Source organism: Tachyglossus aculeatus, chromosome 10 (genome assembly GCF_015852505.1).
Source record: "Tachyglossus aculeatus isolate mTacAcu1 chromosome 10, mTacAcu1.pri, whole genome shotgun sequence".
Lineage (NCBI taxonomy): Eukaryota > Metazoa > Chordata > Mammalia > Monotremata > Tachyglossidae > Tachyglossus > Tachyglossus aculeatus.
The window spans coordinates 19127523-19145886 of NC_052075.1; the positions used below are offsets into that span (position 1 = coordinate 19127523).

The 18364-nt window shown below is 47.4% G+C and overlaps 2 protein-coding genes across 2 annotated transcripts in view; one reads left to right on the forward strand and one right to left on the reverse strand.

The window, feature by feature from the left end:
• LOC119932999 (charged multivesicular body protein 3) overlaps nt 1–8226 on the forward strand; it is a 64212-nt gene extending 55986 nt beyond the window's left edge. Inside the window, exons 3-6 of the mRNA XM_038752151.1 lie at nt 923–1102; nt 4561–4682; nt 6980–7094; nt 7656–8226. Coding sequence (XP_038608079.1) covers nt 923–1102; nt 4561–4682; nt 6980–7094; nt 7656–7798 — 560 coding nt within the window. The 3' untranslated portion in view covers nt 7799–8226. The remainder of the gene's footprint in view (nt 1–922; nt 1103–4560; nt 4683–6979; nt 7095–7655) is intronic.
• An 8136-nt stretch (nt 8227–16362) lies between these two features.
• The window catches only part of KDM3A (lysine demethylase 3A), a 65583-nt gene continuing 63581 nt past the window's right edge, over nt 16363–18364 (reverse strand). The window contains exon 25 of the mRNA XM_038752245.1: nt 16363–17126. Within this exon, the coding sequence (XP_038608173.1) occupies nt 17046–17126 (81 nt within the window). The 3' untranslated portion in view covers nt 16363–17045. The remainder of the gene's footprint in view (nt 17127–18364) is intronic.

Genomic DNA, 18364 nt, shown 5'->3' on the forward strand with positions numbered 1-18364 from the left:
TTGAGCTCTCAGTGGGGCTTTGAAGGGAGGAATAGTACTTGTTAAGCACTTACTATGTACCAGACACTGTAGTATGTGCTGGGGGAAGATACAAGCTAATCAGATTAGACACAGTCCATGTCCCACATGGGGCTCATGTCTTAATCCCCACTTTACAGATGATGGTAACTGAGGCACAGAAAAGTTAAGTGACTCGCCTAAGGTCAGACAGCAGACAAGTGGAGAAATCCAATTTGCGCCCTGTGTTTATAACTTTTGGGGAGATTGTTGCCCACTCTGCATTAAGCTAGTCCCCAGTGACCAATTCAGGCATTCCAAAAATCCGTAATCATCATCAATCGTATTTATTGAGCGCTTACTATGTGCAGAGCACTGTACTAAGCGCTTGGGAAGTACAAATTGGCAACATATAGGGACAGTCCCTACCCGACAGTGGGCTCACAGTCTAAAAGGGGGAGACAGAGAACAAAACCAAACATACTAACAAAATAAAATAAGTAGAATAGATATGTACAAATAAAATAAATAGAGTAAAAAAAATGTACAAACATATATACATATATTCAGGTGCTGTGGGGAAGGGAAGGAGGTAAGATGGGGGTAATCTCCACGATTCCGGCTTGCTTGATCTAATGTACCGGCAATCTTAGTGTGGGACCTGAAAAAGCACGTCGGACATTTGTCAGGGTCTAAGAGGCTAGCCGCTAGCTGTTTCCTGGGGAAACCAAAACCTTGTATTTAATTTCTATTAGCAGCGTGTTTTGGGTCGAATTTACCCTGACCCGAGCGTCGGCCTGTTTCATCTGGCAGAGAAAGCGGAGGAAGGAATCCTGCCGGGTGTCAGCCGTCCCTTTGACTCCCGTGGGCCGGGTGGCCTCCCGCCTGGTTAACGCGTCTCCTCCCCGTGTCCTTCGAAATGTAGATATCCAGAGAGAGGAAGAGAAAGTGAAGCGATCGGTGAAGGATGCGGCCAAAAAGGGCCAGAAGGACGTGTGCGTGGTCCTGGCGAAGGAGATGATTCGGTCCCGAAAGGCAGTGAGTAAACTGTACGCATCAAAAGCCCACATGAACTCCGTCCTCATGGGGATGAAGAACCAGCTCGGTAAGAGCTCAGATGAATCGCGCTAACCACCCCGCTGCTTCGGGCCGGTGAGGGGACAAATAGGATATGCCTTTCAGACCTAAATAAGCGCTTGCGATGTTCATTCATTCGCTCCGTGGGGATGCCAACTGCTGGATTTTAATCTTCTGCAAAGGTTCCCGGAATAATTAGAAGCACTAAGCAGGCAGCGGGGATTCCGGAGACCTGAGTCTGGAAAAACGCCCAAAGTCCCGCCTCAGAGAGGTGGCATCCCTCGCCACCGGGAACTTTCAGATTGTAATCTCACTTGTAATCAATCCATCGATCGATGGTTTTTATTGAGCGCTTACTGGGTGCAGAGCACTGCACTAAGCGCTGGGGAGAGTACGGGCCAGGAGAGTTGGTACAATCCCTACCTTCAAGGAATTTACAGCGTAGAGAGGGAGACAGGCGTTTTACAGATGAGGGAACTGGGGCCCAGAGAAGTGAAGTGACTTGCCCAGGGTCACCCTGCAGACAGATCAATCAATCAATCAATCAATCGTATTTATTGAGCGCTTACTGTGTGCAGAGCACTGTACTAAGCGCTTGGGAAGTACAAGTCAGCAACACATAGAGACAGTCCCTACCCAACAGCGGGCTCACAGTCTAGGAGGGGGAGACAGAGAACAAAACCAAACATACTAACAAAATAAAATAAATAGAATAGATATGTACAAGTAAGATAAATAAATAGAATAATAAATGTGTACAAACGTATATACATATATACAGGTGCTGTGGGGAAGGGAAGGAGGTAAGATGTGGGGGTTGGAGAGGGGGACGAGGGGGAGAGGAAGGAGCCGGGATTAGAACTCAGGTCCTTCTGATGCCCAGGCCTAATTCTTGGCCCAGTTCTAATCCTGGCTCCGACACTCGTCTGTTGCATGATCCTACACTTAGCTTCTTGGGATTCTCACCTGCAAAATGGGAATTAAGACTGTAATCCCCAGGTGGGACGGGGACTTTGTCCAACCTAATTAGCTTGTACGTACCCCAGTGCTTTGTACAGTGCATGGTAAGCACTTAACAAATGCCGTTTTTTTTTTTAAAAAAAAAGGGCAGGCAAGCGCAGTACATCATCATCATCATCAATCGTATTTATTGAGCGCTTACTATGTGCAGAGCACTGTACTAAGCGCTTGGGAAGTACCAATTGGCAACATATAGAGACAGTCCCTACCCAACAGTGGGCTCACAGTCTAAAAGTCTAAAAGTACAGTATTAGTAAGAATCAGTATGTTGACATTTCTCGGCTCGATCCGGGGTTGACACCAAAGATATTCTGAGGACTCTGCGCTAATAGAAAAAGTCTGTCGACATGATCTTCCCACCACCCCATTCCAGATGGCTGAACTTTAGAGCCAAGAACCCGGAGCTTGAAAAGCCCGAGAATCCAGGCTGCGGTTGGGTTGGGCTTCCTGAAATCCGGAAGGAGGCCGGCAGCGGGGAATGTTTCCCACCCGGACTGAAGTTCCCAAACCCAGCGGTCTCAACGGCTTGGCATTTCGCCCAAAGCCCGGGAACACCCATTTGTACCGGGACAGGATGTCAGGAACACTTCTAGGAAATGCGAATGGCCTAGGTCGCTTCGTTCATTCACTCAGTAGTATTTATTGAGCGCTTACTGCGTGCACTTTTAGACTGTGAGCCCACTGTTGGGTCGGGACTGTCTCTATATGTTGCCAGTTTGTACTTCCCAAGCGCTTAATACAGTGCTGTGCACACAGTAAGCGCTCAATAAATACGATTGATGATGATGATGCACTGGTTGACCAGGCTAGCCGTCCAGCCTCACAGCAGGAGGAGGAGGAGGAGGGCACAAGTGGAAGGCCGGAGGGCTAGCCTGGTCAACCAGTGGGTCAATCAACGGTATTTATTGAGCGCTTACTGTGTGCAGAGCACTGTATTAAGCACTTGGGAAAGTTCAGTAGAACAATAAACGCATTCCCTGCCCACAGTGGCAAGAGCCCGGGCTTTGGAGTCAGAAGTCATGGGTTCTCATCCCGGCTCTGCCACGTCTGCTGTGTGACCGTGGGCAAGTCACTTCACTTCTCTGTGCCTCAGGGACCTCATCTGTAAAATGGCGATTAAAACTCTGAGCCGCACGTGGGACAACCTGATCACCTTGTATCCCCCCCAGCGCTTAGGACAGTGCTGCGCACATAGTAGGCACTCGTCAAATGCCATCGTTATTATTATTAATAGAGGATAAATATGTACATAAGGGCAGTAGGGCTGAGGGTGAGGTGAAAACTAAAGTCTAGAGAAGTGTGAGCCCACTGTTGGGTAGGGACTGTCTCTATATGTTGCCAACTTGTACTTCCCAAGCGCTTAGTTCAGTGCTCTGCACACAGTAAGCGCTCAATAAATACAATTGATTGATTGATTGATTGATTGATTAATTGGCCCAGGCTGTATCCCCTAGGCCAAGCCGTTTCTTGGATTTTTTTCCCCAAAGAAGGAAACACCTCTGCTTTTGAAACGCCTCTGCTTTTAATACGCTCACGGAACACTAGCCCTCGGTGCTGGGCGAAGGGGATTTGATTTGGGGATTCAAAGACTCAAGGAAACAGCCGCCTGAGGGATTTTAAATCTGCATTTTAATAGAGTGGCAGCTAAATCCTTTTAAATACCTTTCATTACCCAAATGGTGAACGGAGCCCCAGGCGGGACAGGGATTGTGTCCAACCCAATTTGCTTGTGTCCACCTCAGTGCTCAGTACAGTGCCGGGCTCATAGTAAGGGCTTAACAAGTACTACAGTTATTATTAACCAGTCCCTCCTTCATAATAATAATAATAATAATCATGGCATTTATTAAGCGCTTACTATGTGCAGAGCACTGTTCTAAGCGCTGGGGTGGTCACAAGGTGATCAGGTTGTCCCAGGTGGGGCTCACAGTCTTCATCCCCATTTTCCAGATGAGGTCACTGAGGCCCAGAGAAGTGAAGTGGCTGGCCCAAAGTCGCACGGCTGACAAGGGGCGGAGCCGGGATTTGAACCCATGACCTCTGACTCCAAAGCCCGGGCTCTGTCCGCAGAGCCACGCTGCTTCTCTAAACAATAATAATAATAATGTTGGTATTTGTTAAGCGCTTACTGTGTGCAAAGCACTGTCCCAAGCGCTGGGGAGGTTACAAGGCGATCAGGTTGTCCCACGAGGGGCTCACAATTGCTTCGGAGTCAGAAGGTCATGGGTTCTAGTCCCGGCTCCGCCACTCGTCTGCTCTGTGACCCTGGGCAAGTCGCTTCAGTCCTCTGGGCCTCAGTTACCTCATCTGGAAAATGGGGATTGGGACTGTGAGCCCCACGTGAGACCAGGGACTGTGTCCACCCCGATTTGCTTGTATTCACCCCAGCGCTCAGTACAGCCTGCTGGTGCGTAGTAAGCACTTAACAGATACCATTATTATTATTATTATCATTTTGTCTTTCAGCTGTTCTCCGAGTGGCTGGCTCCTTACAGAAGAGTACGGAGGTGATGAAGGCCATGCAGAGTCTAGTGAAGATCCCGGAAATCCAGGCCACCATGCGAGAATTGTCCAAGGAGATGATGAAGGTCGGCTATTTATTTATTTATTTATTTACTTACTCACTCATCTATTTATTTATTTATTTATTTATTTATTTATTTATTTATTTATTTATTTATCTTTATTTATCTTTATTTATTTATTTATCTTTATTTATTTATTTATTTATTCATTCATTCACTTATTTATTCTTTATTTGTTATTTATTTATTTATTTATTATTTACTTATTTACTTATTTATTCATTCATTCATTTATTTATTTATTTTACTTGTACATATCTATTCTATTTATTTTATTTTGTTAGTATGTTTGGTTTTGTTCTCCGTCTCCCCCTTTTAGACTGTGAGCCCACTGTTGGGTAGGGACGGTCTCTTGATGTTGCCAACTTGTACTTCCCAAGCGCTTAGTCCAGTGCTATGCACACAGTAAGCACTCAGTAAATACGATTGATGATGATGATGATGATGAAGGTGAGATCATCTACTGTGTGACAAGCAAGGCGGACCCTCTAGACCGTAAGCTCTTTGTGGGCAGGGCATCTGTCATTCATAATAATAACGATAATAGTAATCGTTTTTGTTAAGCGCTTACTATGTGCCAGGCACTCTGCTAAGCGATAGGGAGAATGCAAGCAAATCGGGGTGGACACAGTCCCTGTCCCAGGTGGGGCTCACAGTCTCAATCCCCATTTCGCAGATGAGGGAACTGAGGCCCGGAGAAGTGAAGTGACTTGCCCAAGGTCACAAAGGAGACAAACGGTGGAGCCAGGATTCGAACCGATGTCCTTCTGACACGCAAGCTCTAGCCAGTAGGCCAGGCCGCATTAAGCATGGAGAAGCGGCGTGGCTCAGTTTAAAGAGCCCAGGCTTTGGAGTCAGAGGTCACGGGTTCAAATCCTGGCCCCGACAACTGTCAGCTCTGTGATTTGTACATATCTATTCTATTTACTTTATTTTGTTAGTATGTTTGGTTTTGCCTCCCCCATTTAGACTGTGAGCCCACTGTTGGGTAGGGACTGTCTCTATATGTTGCCAATTTGTACTTCCCAAGTGCTTAGTACAGTGCTCTGCACACAGTAAGCGCTCAATAAATACGATTGATTGACTTTGGGCAAGCCACTTCACTTCTCTGGGCCTCAGTGACCTCATCTGTAAAATAGGGGTGAAAACTGTGAGCCCCCCCCGTGGGACAACCTGATCATGTTGTAACCTCCCCAGCGCTTTGAACAGTGCTTTGCACATAGTAAGCGCTTAACAAATACCATTATTGTTATTATTATTAAGGTCTTGGGGGTGAACTGCTGGAGGTGTAATCAGGGCCGGCCCGCTTCCTCCAGGTGGCCGGAACAACTGGCCACTGAGAGGGCTCTCAGCTGTGCCGGGAAGGACGGCCGACATCCCTGGGATCCCGCCATTTGGGCCGGAGCCCGTCTCCCTCCGGCTGCCCGGATTCCGGCAGAATTCCGGGGCATCGGGGAATTTTAATTTTTTTTTTTTAAATAGTTTTTGTCAAGCACGTGCCAGGCACTGTTCTAAGTGCTGGGGCAGATACAAAGCAATTTGGACACAATCCATGTCCCACCCGGGGCACCCAGTCTTAATCCCCATTTGACAGGTGAGGACCAGAGAAGTGAAGTGAATTGCCCAAGGTCAAACAGCGGACAAGTGGAGGAGCTGGGATTAGAACTCATTTTCTTAATAATAATAATTGTGGTGTTTGTTAAGTGCTTTCTATGTGCCAAGCACTGTTCTAAGCGCTACAGTAGATATAAAATAATCCCACGTGGAGGGGCTCACAGTCTTCATCCCCATTTTACAGGTGTGGTAACTGAGGCAGAGAGAAGTTAAGTGGCTTGCCCAAGGTCACACAGCAGACAAGCCCGGGCTCCGTCCACTAGGCCACGTGACAGGCCAAATCAGCATGTTTATTGCATTGCACAGAGAAGCAGCGAGGGTCAGTGGATAGAGCCCACTTGGGAGTCAGAGGTCATGAGTTCAAATCCCAACTCCGCCACTTAGCTGTATGACCTTGGGCAAGCCATTCAACTTCTCTGTGCCTCAGTTATCTGTAAAAGGGGGATTAAAACTGTGAGCCCTACGTGGGACAACCTGATCACCTGAACAGTGCTCTGCACATAGTAAGCACTTAACAAATACCATCATCATTATTATTATTATTTCACTCTCCCAAGCTGTTAGTACAGTGCTCCGCACGTAGTAAGTGCTCAGTAAATATGATTAAATGAATGAATTAATGGGTGCCTCTTGGGCCTCCGGTGATAATGTGATGGTGGAGAGCGGCGTGTCTTCTTTGTGTTCAGGCTGGGATTATAGAGGAGATGCTGGAGGACACATTTGAAAGCATGGAGGATCAAGACGAAATGGAAGAGGAAGCCGAAATGGAGATTGATAAAATACTGTTTGAGATCACAGCAGGTAATAATAATAATAATGATGGCATTTATTAAGCGCTTACTATGTGCAAAGCACTGTTCTAAGTGCTGGGGAGGTTACAAGGTGATCAGGTTGTCCCACGGGGGGCTCACAGCCTTAATCCCCATTTTACAGATGAGGGAACTGAGAAGCGAAGTGACTTGCCCAAAGTCACACAGCTGACAACTGGCGGAGCCGGGATTTGAACCCATGACCTCTGACTCCAAAGCCCAGGCTCCTTCTCTTCATCCCCGTTTTACAGATGAGGGAACTGAGGCCCAGAGAAGTGAAGTGACTTGCCCAGAGTCACACAGCTGACAACTGGCGGAGCCGGGATTTGAACCCATGCCCTCTGACTCCAAAGCCCGGGCTCTTTCCACTGAACCACGCTGCTTCTCAGCGTGGGAAAGCTGTCGGTCCCATTTTCTTTTTTTCTCTCTCTCCTTTTCCCGCACGCTTACGGGTTTTAACCGAGCACCCCAGCCCCTGTTCGAGCGGAAAAGCCAGCGGGTAGACGTTATTTTTCTTTTTTAAAAATAAAACGGGTTCTCACTTTCTCTTCAGGGGCCTTGGGCAAAGCACCGAGTAAAGTCACCGACGCCCTCCCGGAGCCGGAACTCGCAGGGGCCACGGCGGCCGAGGAGGAAGAGGAGGAAGAGGATGACATCGAGGCGATGCAGTCGCGGTTGGCTACCCTCCGCAGTTAGGTGTGTGCCGTTTGGGGACTGTCTGGTTATTCCGGGCGTGCTGTTGGGATGAGTGTGTGTCTTGACTCTAAAATGTAAAGCTTTTTATGACTCTCATGTAATATACTTTTTTTCCCCCCCGTCGGTATGGTGTTACGCAGAAGGTATTTCTGCTGTTTTCTCTTAACTCCCTCCTGAGGTAATAGGGCCGTGCCATATGAACGAAAAGAGGTTATGTAGAATGAACCGGAGATGGTGCAATGTTAAATGTATAATTTTCCGATATAAAAAGGCATCTTGTTTAAAAAAAAAATCCTCTACGGTAAGTAGCGTCTTCCCACAAAGCCCTCGTGAGCGTAGAGGCAACCACCAAAAATGACTTGAATGCTGTTTTCTGAATGTTTTTCTGAACAACACTATAAATGGATTTTAATAAATTTTTGCTCTAAGATTTTGTTCCCGGCGTCGCTCCGTTGCGCGTGATGAGCGGTCTGCTACTCACCGGCTGGGACTGGAGTCTCTTTACTGGCTGCAATCAGTCGGTGGTGTTTATTGAGTCCTTACCGCGTGTGGAGTTTCACTGCTCGTCTACTTGTTTCGTTGCCTGTCTCCCACCTTCTAGACGGTGAGCCCGTTGCGGGCAGGGATTGTCTCTATTTGTTGCGGAACCGTACTTTCCAAGCGCTTAGTACAGTGCTCTGCACACAGTAAGGGCTCAATAAATACGATTGAATGAATGAATGGAGCACCCTACCGAATGCTTGGTATACGAGTCGGTAGGCGTGTCCCTGCCCACGAGGAGCAGCGTGGCTCAGTGGAAAGAGCCTGGGCTTTGGAGTCAGAGGTCATGGGTTCAAATCCCAGCTCCACCACTCGTCAGCTGTGTGACTTTGGGCAAGTCACTTCACTTCTCTGGGCCTGTTACCTCATCTGTAAAATGGGGATTAACACTGTGAGCCCCACAGGGGACAACCTGATCACCTTGTAAATTCCCCAGCGCTTAGAACAGTGCTCTACACATAGTAAGCGCTTAATAAATGTCATTATTAATTATTATTATTATAGAGAGGGAGGTAGACGTGAAAATTACGGATCTGAACCCAAGTGCTGTGGGGCTGAGAGCCGGATGAAGAGCGAGAAGGGCTTAGGAAGGGCTCCTGGGGGAGGTGTGATTTTAAAATAAGGCTTCGGAGGTGGGCTGTTGTATACGAAGTGGGAGGGAGGAAGGACGCGGGCGAGGGGTCGGTGGCGAGATAGACGTAGTGAGAAGGTTGGCTTTAGGGGAATGAAATGTGCGGACTGCGTCGTAGGAAATCAGCGAGGTGAGGTGGAAGGGGGCAAGCTGATTGAGTGCATTAAAGCCCAGGGGAAGGAGTTTCTGTCTGACAGGAGATGGGCGGGTAACCAGGGGAGGAGCGGGGAGATGTGGGCCACAATAGTCAATGAAATGATCTAATCACATTATTACTAGCCTAGGTTGTTGGAAAAGTTGGTGTGATTGACTCCTTAGGGCCTACAGGTTTCACCCTCTCCCTGCCCCGCTCCCTCTGAAGGTGGCCTACTCACTTCTTCTCATTATCCAGGTTTTCTTCTCATTACCCAGGTCTTTTACCGTGATCAAGCCGTCCTGGGGCCAGAAGATGAAAGGCAGCCATACGGGGGGGCTTCATTGCTTGTTTACTCGTTTTGTTGCTTGTCTCCCACCTTCTAGACTGTGAGCCCGTTGTGGGCAGGGATTGTCCCTGTTGCTGAGTTGTACTTTCCAAGCGCTTAGTACCGTGCTCTGCACACAGGAAGCACTCAGTACCGAATGCTTAGTATACGAGTTAATAGGCGTGTTCCCTGCCCTCGAGGAGCTTACGGTCTAGAGGGGGAGGTAGACGTGAAAATTAGGGATCTGCACCCAAGTGCGAAGAGCGAGAAGGGCTTAGGAAGGTCTCCTGGGGGAGGTGTGATTTTAAAATAAGGCTTCAGAGGTGGGCAGACGATGAAAGGCAGCCATACGGGGGGCTTCGCAAATGACCCTCATCCGAGCCCCCCCGAGGGACTCAAGGGCCGCTTTGCCTCTGACATCCCTCAAAAAATGCACGGGTTGTTGAATCACCAGGTGCCCTGATCTGTCTATTCATTATTAATAATAATAATCAGGGTATTTAAGCACTTACTACGTGCCAAGCACTGTTCTAGGCCCGGGGTAGATACAGGTTAATCAGGATGTCCCACGTGGGGCTCGGTCTTTAATCCCCATTTTACAGGTGAGGTAACGGAGGCACAGAGAAGTGAAGTGGCTTGCCCAAGGTCACCCAGATTAGAACCCACGTCCTCCGACTCCCAAGCCCGGGCTCTTTCCACTAAACCATGCTGCTGCTTCGCCACAGACACTGAGGAAGCGGTGACAGCCTCCACCCGTTAAGCCTTCCGCCACGTCTTCCCTTCAGTTAGGAATCCCTGGCGAGGTGGGAGGTGTTCACATGGTGGTGGACCATTGTTTCAGGTAAACCTTTGGCCTCCCTTCTCTCATTTCAGCCGGCGATTACGTTGGATGGAAGAGTCGTGGTGTTTAGCCCAGTGCTTAGCACCTAGCAAAAGCTTAATACCAGTGGTGGGAGAGGGAGAACGTCTCCTCGAAAGTTCTTAAAACGTCCCCAGACCCAGGAGGGTCTCAATCTTTTTTGTTTTAGATGGGTGAAGGGAAGACGTAGAAGGTAGAGAGGCACTTCTCTCCGTTAGTATTAGATCCTGCCACCCTTCACCTCAGCCATCAAAGCAGGAGAGTTCAACCACAGGACTTCATTCGTTCAGTTGTATTTATTGAGCGCTTACTGTGTGCAGAGCACTGTAATAATAACAATGATGCATTTGTTAAGCGCTTACTATGTGCAAAGCACTGTTCCAAGCGCTGGGGAGGTTACAAGGTAATCAGGTTGTCCCACGGGGGGCTCACGGTCTTAATCCCCATTTTACAGATGAGATAACTGAGGCCCAGAGCAGTGACTTGCCTGAAGTCACACAGCGGACAAGTGGCAGAGCGGAATTAGAACCCGTGACTTCTGACTCCCAAGCCTGTGTGCTTTCCCCTGAGCCACGCTGCTTCTCTACTAAGCACTTGGAAGTACAATACTATAAATTCATTATGGGCAGGGTGTTAATTCTGTGAATGGGCCTGTGCCTTGCTCCCTCCCTAAATTATAGATTATAAATTTCTTATTTACATTGACGTCCATCTCCCGCGCTGGACCATAAGCTCATTATGGGCCGGGAACCTGCCAATTCTGCGGATGGGCCTGTGCCTTTGCGCCCTACCTAAATTGTAGATTATAAATTATTTATAGTAATGTCTGTCTCCTCCTCTGGACTGTAAACTCATGGTGGGCAGGGAACATATCATCATCAATCGTATTTATTGAGCACTTACTGTGTGCAGAGCACTGTACTAAGCGCCTGGGAAGTACAAGTTGGCAACATCTGCTAATCCTGTCATACTCTATTTTATTTGTACATATCTATTCTATTTATTTTATTTTGTTAGTATGTTTGGTTTTGTTCTCTGTCTCCCCCTTTTAGACTGTGAGCCCACTGTTGGGTAGGGACTGTCTCTATATGTTGCCAATTTGTACTTCCCAAGCGCTTAGTACAGTGCTCTGCACACAGTAAGCGCTCAATAAATACGATTGATGATGATGATGATACTGTACTCTCCCGAGGGCCTAGTACGCTGCTCTGCCCATAGTAAGCGCTTTATAAAGATCATTGAACGACGGAGAGAAAAGAACCTATACAGCCCGGCCTCCAAGTCTGAATGGGCCCACGAAATGGGAGCGTTGAAGCCATGGAGATCAGAGATTTTGGAAGGACTGGAATTCTGGAAGGACGGGAATGGGAGGGAGAATTGGGAGGGTGCGGCTATGGAACCTGAAAGCCGCGGGGATGATTTCCAGGTAAGTGGCTAGCCCAAGGTCCGGGGAATGCAGTGGCCTGGTCTGCGGCCCCTCCCTCCATTGAAAGCGCTATTACGGGGGATTCGGAAGCTTTTTTTATTATTATTATTATTATTATTATTACCCACAGAGCCAAACTTCTTCGACGACATTGTCTGCTAGGATAACGTGCCCTCTAGTCAATCGATCGGTGGTATTTATTGAGCGCTTACTTTGTGCAGAGCACTGGTTTAGTCTATATGCAGTGAAATAGCCTCCCATCTTTCCTCCTTCCCTTCCCCACAGCACCTGTATATATGTTTGGACATATTTATTACTCTATCTTGTACATATCTATTCTTTTTCTTTTGTTAGTATGTTTGGTTTTGTTCTCTGTCTCCCCCTTCTAGACTGTGAGCCCACTGTTGGGTAGGGACTGTCTCTATGTGCTGCCGACTTGTACTTCCCAAGCGCTTAGTACGGTGCTCTGCACACAGTAAGCGCTCAATAAATACGATTGATTGATTTAAGCATCATTAAAACTGCACAAATCTCTTTAATCATCATCATCAATCGTATTTATTGAGCGCTTACTGTGTGCCGAGCACTGTACTAAGCGCTTGGGAAGTACAAGTCGGCAACACATAGAGTTTAATTTGTTCAACAGAGCAAGGAATTAGTACCTAACATGTAATGTGACTTCAGACACGGCAACTCCCTTGTGTCTCAGTTACCTCATCCATAAAATGGGACAGTGAGCCCCATGTGGGATGGGGATTGTGTCAATCCTCAGCGCTTAGCACAGTGCTGGCACCTAATAAGCACTTAACCATAAAAAACAAAAATAAGCCCCCATGTGATTTTACATAGAACTACTCGTACAGGGGTTTACTAACTGCTGTCGGCTATTCATTCATTCATTCAATCGTATTTACTGAGCGCTTACTGTGTGCAGAGCACTGTACTAAGCGCTTGGGAAGTCCAAGTTGGCAACATATAGAGATGGTCCCTACCCAACAGCGGGCTCACAGTCTTCAAGGGGGAGACAGACAAAAGAACAAAACATATTAATAAAATAAGAACCCATGACCCTTACTTGTACATATTTATTCTATTCTATTCTATTTATTTATTTCGTTAGTATGGTTTTGTTCTCTGTCTCCCCCTTTTAGACTGTGAGCCCACTGCTGGGTAGGGACTGTCTCTATATGTTGCCAACTTGCACTTCCCAAGCACTTAGTACAGTGCTCTGCACACAGTAAGCGCTCAATAAATACGATTGATTGATTGATTGATTGACTCCCAAGCCCGGGCTCTTTCCACTGAGCCACGCTGTATTTATTGAGCGCTTAAAGTGCAGAGCACTGTGCTTGGCACATAGCGCTTCACAAATACCAAAATTATTATTTTAGAACAGTTAGAATGGAAGATTCTCAGGAGCAGGGATTGTGCCTGTTAATTCTTTTGTACGTTCCTCCAGTTAAAGGACGTTGACGCTAAAACGTGGTGCTGCGGAAAAATTTGGGGGGAATCGTCGTTTTACTGGAAGAAGTGTGGTTTAAGCTGACGAAAGGCAACTTGCTGAAATTTAAAGCAGACACACGGTAAGAACCAAGTCTAAGCAGTTGCTTCGGACAAAGGGGACGACAGATGACTCGGTATTGCCTTTCTTGGGCTCAGAAAGCGCAAGGCGGCTCCTCCTCTTGCCCCTCAGTCTCTGACTCCTACGTTAGGCAGAATAATAAGAATAACGGTGGTATTGGTTAAGCGCTTACTATGTGCCAAGCGCTGGGAGAGACCCAAGGTTTGTCCCACGTGGGGCTCACAGTCTTACTCCCCATTGTACGGATGAGCTGACTGAGGCACAGAGACGTGGCTTGCCTAAGGTCACACAGCACACGAGGGGCGGAGGTGGGATTAGAACCCAGGTCCTCTGAACTCCCAGGCCAGTGCTCTATCAATCATCAATCGTATTTATTGAGTGCTTACTATGTGCAGAGCACTGTACTAAGCGCTTGGGAAGTATCCACTAGGCCATGCAGCGTGGCTCAGTGGAAAGCGCCCGGGCTTTGGAGTCTGAGGTCGCGGGTTCAAATCCTGACTCCGCCAGCTGTGTGACTTTGGGCAAGTCACTTAACTTCTCTGCGCCTCAGTTACCTCATCTGTAAAATAGGGATGAAGACTGTGAGCCCCCCACCGTGGGACAACCTGATCACACTGTATCCTCCCCAGCGCTTAGAACAGTACTTTGCACATAGTAAGCGCTTAATACCACTGTTATTATTATTCTGCCTAACATAGGAGTTAGTAAGTTAGTAAGCGCTTAATAAATGCCATTATTATTCTTTTTATTATGCTGCTTCATTTTTAGAATGAAGAATGAATTCCGCCACCCTCCCCAGGCTACTTAGCTTCAAAAGGAACCACAACTTCCAACTTAGCCACCCTCTTTCATCGGAACTGTGGTATTTGTTCAGTTCTTATTACGTGCCAAGTGCTCTAGATAAGGGCTGAGGTTGACAAGATCATCCTGGGCTCACAGCCTGAGGTGTTAAATGCTCATTTTTACAGATGGGGAAACAGACAACTTAACTTCATAGCTCTGGTTTGGCAAGAGTCTACAAAAAAAGAAAGGGAAAAAGGGAAGCTGTTCAGTGGGGTCGAAATAGTTTGGTGAAAAGGCAACAGAATATTGATGCTCCCTGCCGCTCCGGGTTCGGAGTAGGTGTGGACGTTTTTCTTCAGAGGAGGCCACTAAGTGGCCTACTGTTAAGACCGGCCTAGAGGATGCAGTGTGAGCCCCATCTTTTGTACACACTGGAAGCGCTTAGTACAGTGCTCTGCACATAGTAAGCGCTCAATAAATACGATTGATGATGATGAATACTGAGAGGAATTTTGAGGCCCTGACTCTATTAATTTCTAGCCCACTAAAGTCAGGGCCTAACAGAAACCGGTTTCAGAGACAGGTTTCGCTTGATCTTGCCCCCAGTACATACTTGAAGCGTTTTCCATCCAAGCCGTCACCAAAACCTGCCGGTCTCAGCTCCGCGACATTGCCAAGATCCGCCCTTTCCTCTCCATCCAAACCGCTACCCTGCTCCTTCAAGCTCTCATCCTATCCCGTCTGGACTACTGCACCAGCCTTCTCTCTGATCTCCCATCCTCGTGTCTCTCTCCACTTCAATCCATACTTCATGCTGCTGCCCGGATTATCTTTGTCCAGAAACGCTCTGGACATATTACTCCCCTCCTCAAAAACCTCCAGTGGCTACCAATCAATCTGCGCATCAGGCAGAAACTCCTCACCCTGGGCTTCAAGGCTGTCCATCACCTCGCCCCCTCCTACCTCACCTCCCTTCTCTCCTTCTCCTGCCCAGCCCGCACCCTCCGCTCCTCCACCACTAATCTCCTCACTGTACCTCGCTCTCGCCTGTCCCGCCATCGACCCCCGGCCCACGTCATCCCCTGGGCCTGGAATGCCCTCCCTCTGCCCATCCGCCAAGCCAGCTCTCTTCCTCCCTTCAAGGCCCTGCTGAGAGCTCACCTCCTCCAGGAGGCCTTCCCAGACTGAGCCCCTTCTTTCCTCTCCCCCTCGTCCCCCTCTCCATCCCCCCGTCTTACCTCCTTCCCTTCCCCACAGCACCTGTATATATGTATATATGGTTGTACATATTTATTACTCTATTTATTTATTTATTTTACTTGCACATTTCTATCCTACTTATTTTATTTTGTTGGTATGTTTGGTTCTGTTCTCTGTCTCCCCCTTTTAGACTGTGAGCCCACTGTTGGGTAGGGACTGTCTCTATGTGATGCCAATTTGTACTTCCCAAGCGCTTAGTACAGTGCTCTGCACATAGTAAGCGCTCAATAAATACGATTGATTGATTGATTGATTGATTTTAGACTTCTTTTAGACTGTGAGCCCACTGTTGGGTAGGGACTGTCTCTCTATGTTGCCAACTTGTACTTCCCAAGCGCTTAGTACAGTGCTCTGCACACAGTAAGCGCTCAATAAATACGATTGATGATGATGATGCCTTCTCTTCAGGCTAAACGATCCCGCTTTTTCTTGCTTTTCCACATTATGTCTGTTTCCAAAACTGTCACTACTTTATTGAACTCCACATTCGTCCTACATTACAAAGTAACATAAGCAATACCGCCGACTGGAAAAACGTCTAGCGCCATTCCAGACAACTCAAAATTCCTTGCAATAAATTCACATTTTTCCCCCACCAGTATCCATCCAGTTGCGTTTTTCTCTGGCTCTTTCCCTTCCGTTTTCTCAAGCCGACGTTTAAGGGGGATGCTGACAGCAAAATCAGGGCTTAGGGTGGCCTAGTGGGAGCCTGGGCGTCCGAGGACCTGGGTTCTAATCCTGGCTCTGCCGTTTGTCTGCTGTGCGACTGTGGGCAGGTCACTTCACTTCTCTGGGCTCAGTTACCCCCATCTGTAAAATGGGGATTAGGACTGCGAGCCCCATGAGGGACAGGGACCATGTCCAACCTACTCCAGTGCTTAGTCCAGTGCCTGGCACATAGGAAGCGCTTACCAAATACCACCATTATTATTCTTACCATTATTACCAGCTGGAAGAGTGCTGAGTGGTTTTTCACTACTAAAGTCATGACAGTTGCACCGTTCTAGAAAGCAGAGCCCAAATTTTCAATGAGTATTTTAATGCAAAATGCTGCACGCTTAGAAATTAGCAAAGCCTCATTTAAATTAAATTTCATTTTCCTAAAGATGGTTAAACCCATGGATTGTATACAGTAGTTCGTTACTGCTACTTAATGCTCGTCCTATATGCAAAGCGTTAAGAACCGCATCATTAGCCATTGCAATCTCCAACGTCCTTCTGGACTGCTCCAGACAGTTAAAAAACCCCCCAAAACAACAAACACACACGCACCCACTCACACACCAAAAGAAATACAACCGAATTCTTTTAAAAAAATCAAAACCCAACATGATTCCTTTCCTACAGTAGTTCCATAGCCATCTTGACCAAGGCTTCTAAACAATCGGCAGGGAAATGGATATGGATGTTTCCCAGAGCTCGGCAGGAGGTATTTTTTGGACAGTTTGGTATAAAGTCTGTACTACATAAGAAGAAGTTCCACTCTTGGAGACGTCGTGGGGTCTGCGGACAGTTACTACATATACAAATTTAGTGTCGGCGAACACTAGAAATATACATACGACAGGATGCCATCACAAGGCGGGTCCCGCTTGGAGGGAAGATGAGGTAACGTTCAGAGATTTCGAGTCCACAGAAACTCTGAAGGGACAGATTAAACAGCTGCCGGTAACTTAGTTCCGTAGTGCGGGGCTTTTGCTGCCGTTTAGGGCTTGCCAGAGTTAGATTCGTTTGCTTTCAGTATCGCGATGGCATCTTTCACTGCATGGTAGATCACGTTCTTCACCTGAACAAAGACGAGACATGAAAAGGGGGTGACTTTTTGGCCCAGAGCAGCGGGGTAGCCTCGTGGAGAGAGCCCGGGCACTTTAATATCAAGTGCTGTGCACACAGCAGGCGCTCAGTAAATGCCACCGATGATGAGCTGCCACTTTTCTGCTGTGTGACCTTAAGCGACTTAAGACTTCTCTGGACTTCAGTTTCCTCCTCTGCAAAATGGGAGTTAAATCCTACTCCCTCTCACTTAGACTGTGAGCCCCAGGTGGGACAGGGACTGTGTCCAACCAGATTATCTTGTCTCTAGTCCAGGGCTTAACACCGATAAAGCGCCTGACGAATGCCATAATTATAATGATCAATCAATCAGTCAATCGTATTTATTGAGCGCTTACTGTGTGCAGAGCACTGTGCTAAGCGCTTGGGAAGTACAAGTCGGCAACACATAGAGACGGTCCCTGCCCAACAGTGGGCTCACAGTCTAGAAGGGGGAGACAGAGAACAAAACCATACTAACAAAATAAAATAAATAGAATAGATATGTACAAGATAGAGTAATAAGTATGTACAAACATATCAATTGTATTTATTGAGCGCTTACTGTGTGCAGAGCACTGTGCTAAGCGCTTGGGAAGTACAAGTCGGCAACACATAGAGACGGTCCCTGCCCAACAGCGGGCTCACAGTCTAGAAGGGGGAGACAGAGAACAAAACCAAACATACTAACAAAATAAAATAAATAGAACAGATAAGTACAAGTAAAATAGAGTAATAAATATGTACAAACATATATACATATATTCAGGTGCTGTGGGCAAGGGAAGGAGGTAAGATGGGGGGGATGGAGAGGTGCATTACATGATTTTAGAACACAGGAAAGCCAATAAAACCTATTTTAACATTGGCAGGCAACTTTTCCACTGCTTTTGAGACTGCCGTCAATGTGCAGTGTGGCCCAGTGGTTATAGTATGGGCCTGGGTTCTGGGGTCTGTCACTTGTCTACTGTGTGACTTTGGGCTAGTCCCCTCACTTCTCTAAGCCTCAGTGACCTCATCTGTACAACGTGGATTAAGACTGTGAGTCTCGTGTAGGACAGGGACCCTGTCCAACCCAATTTGCTTGTATCTACCTCAGCGCTTAGTACGGTGCCTGGCACACAGTAAGCGCTTAACCATTATTAATTAGCAGTAGAGCTTGAACTGAGCAAAACAGCGGAATGGGGGCCTGGCCAAAGTGTTTGGGAAAGA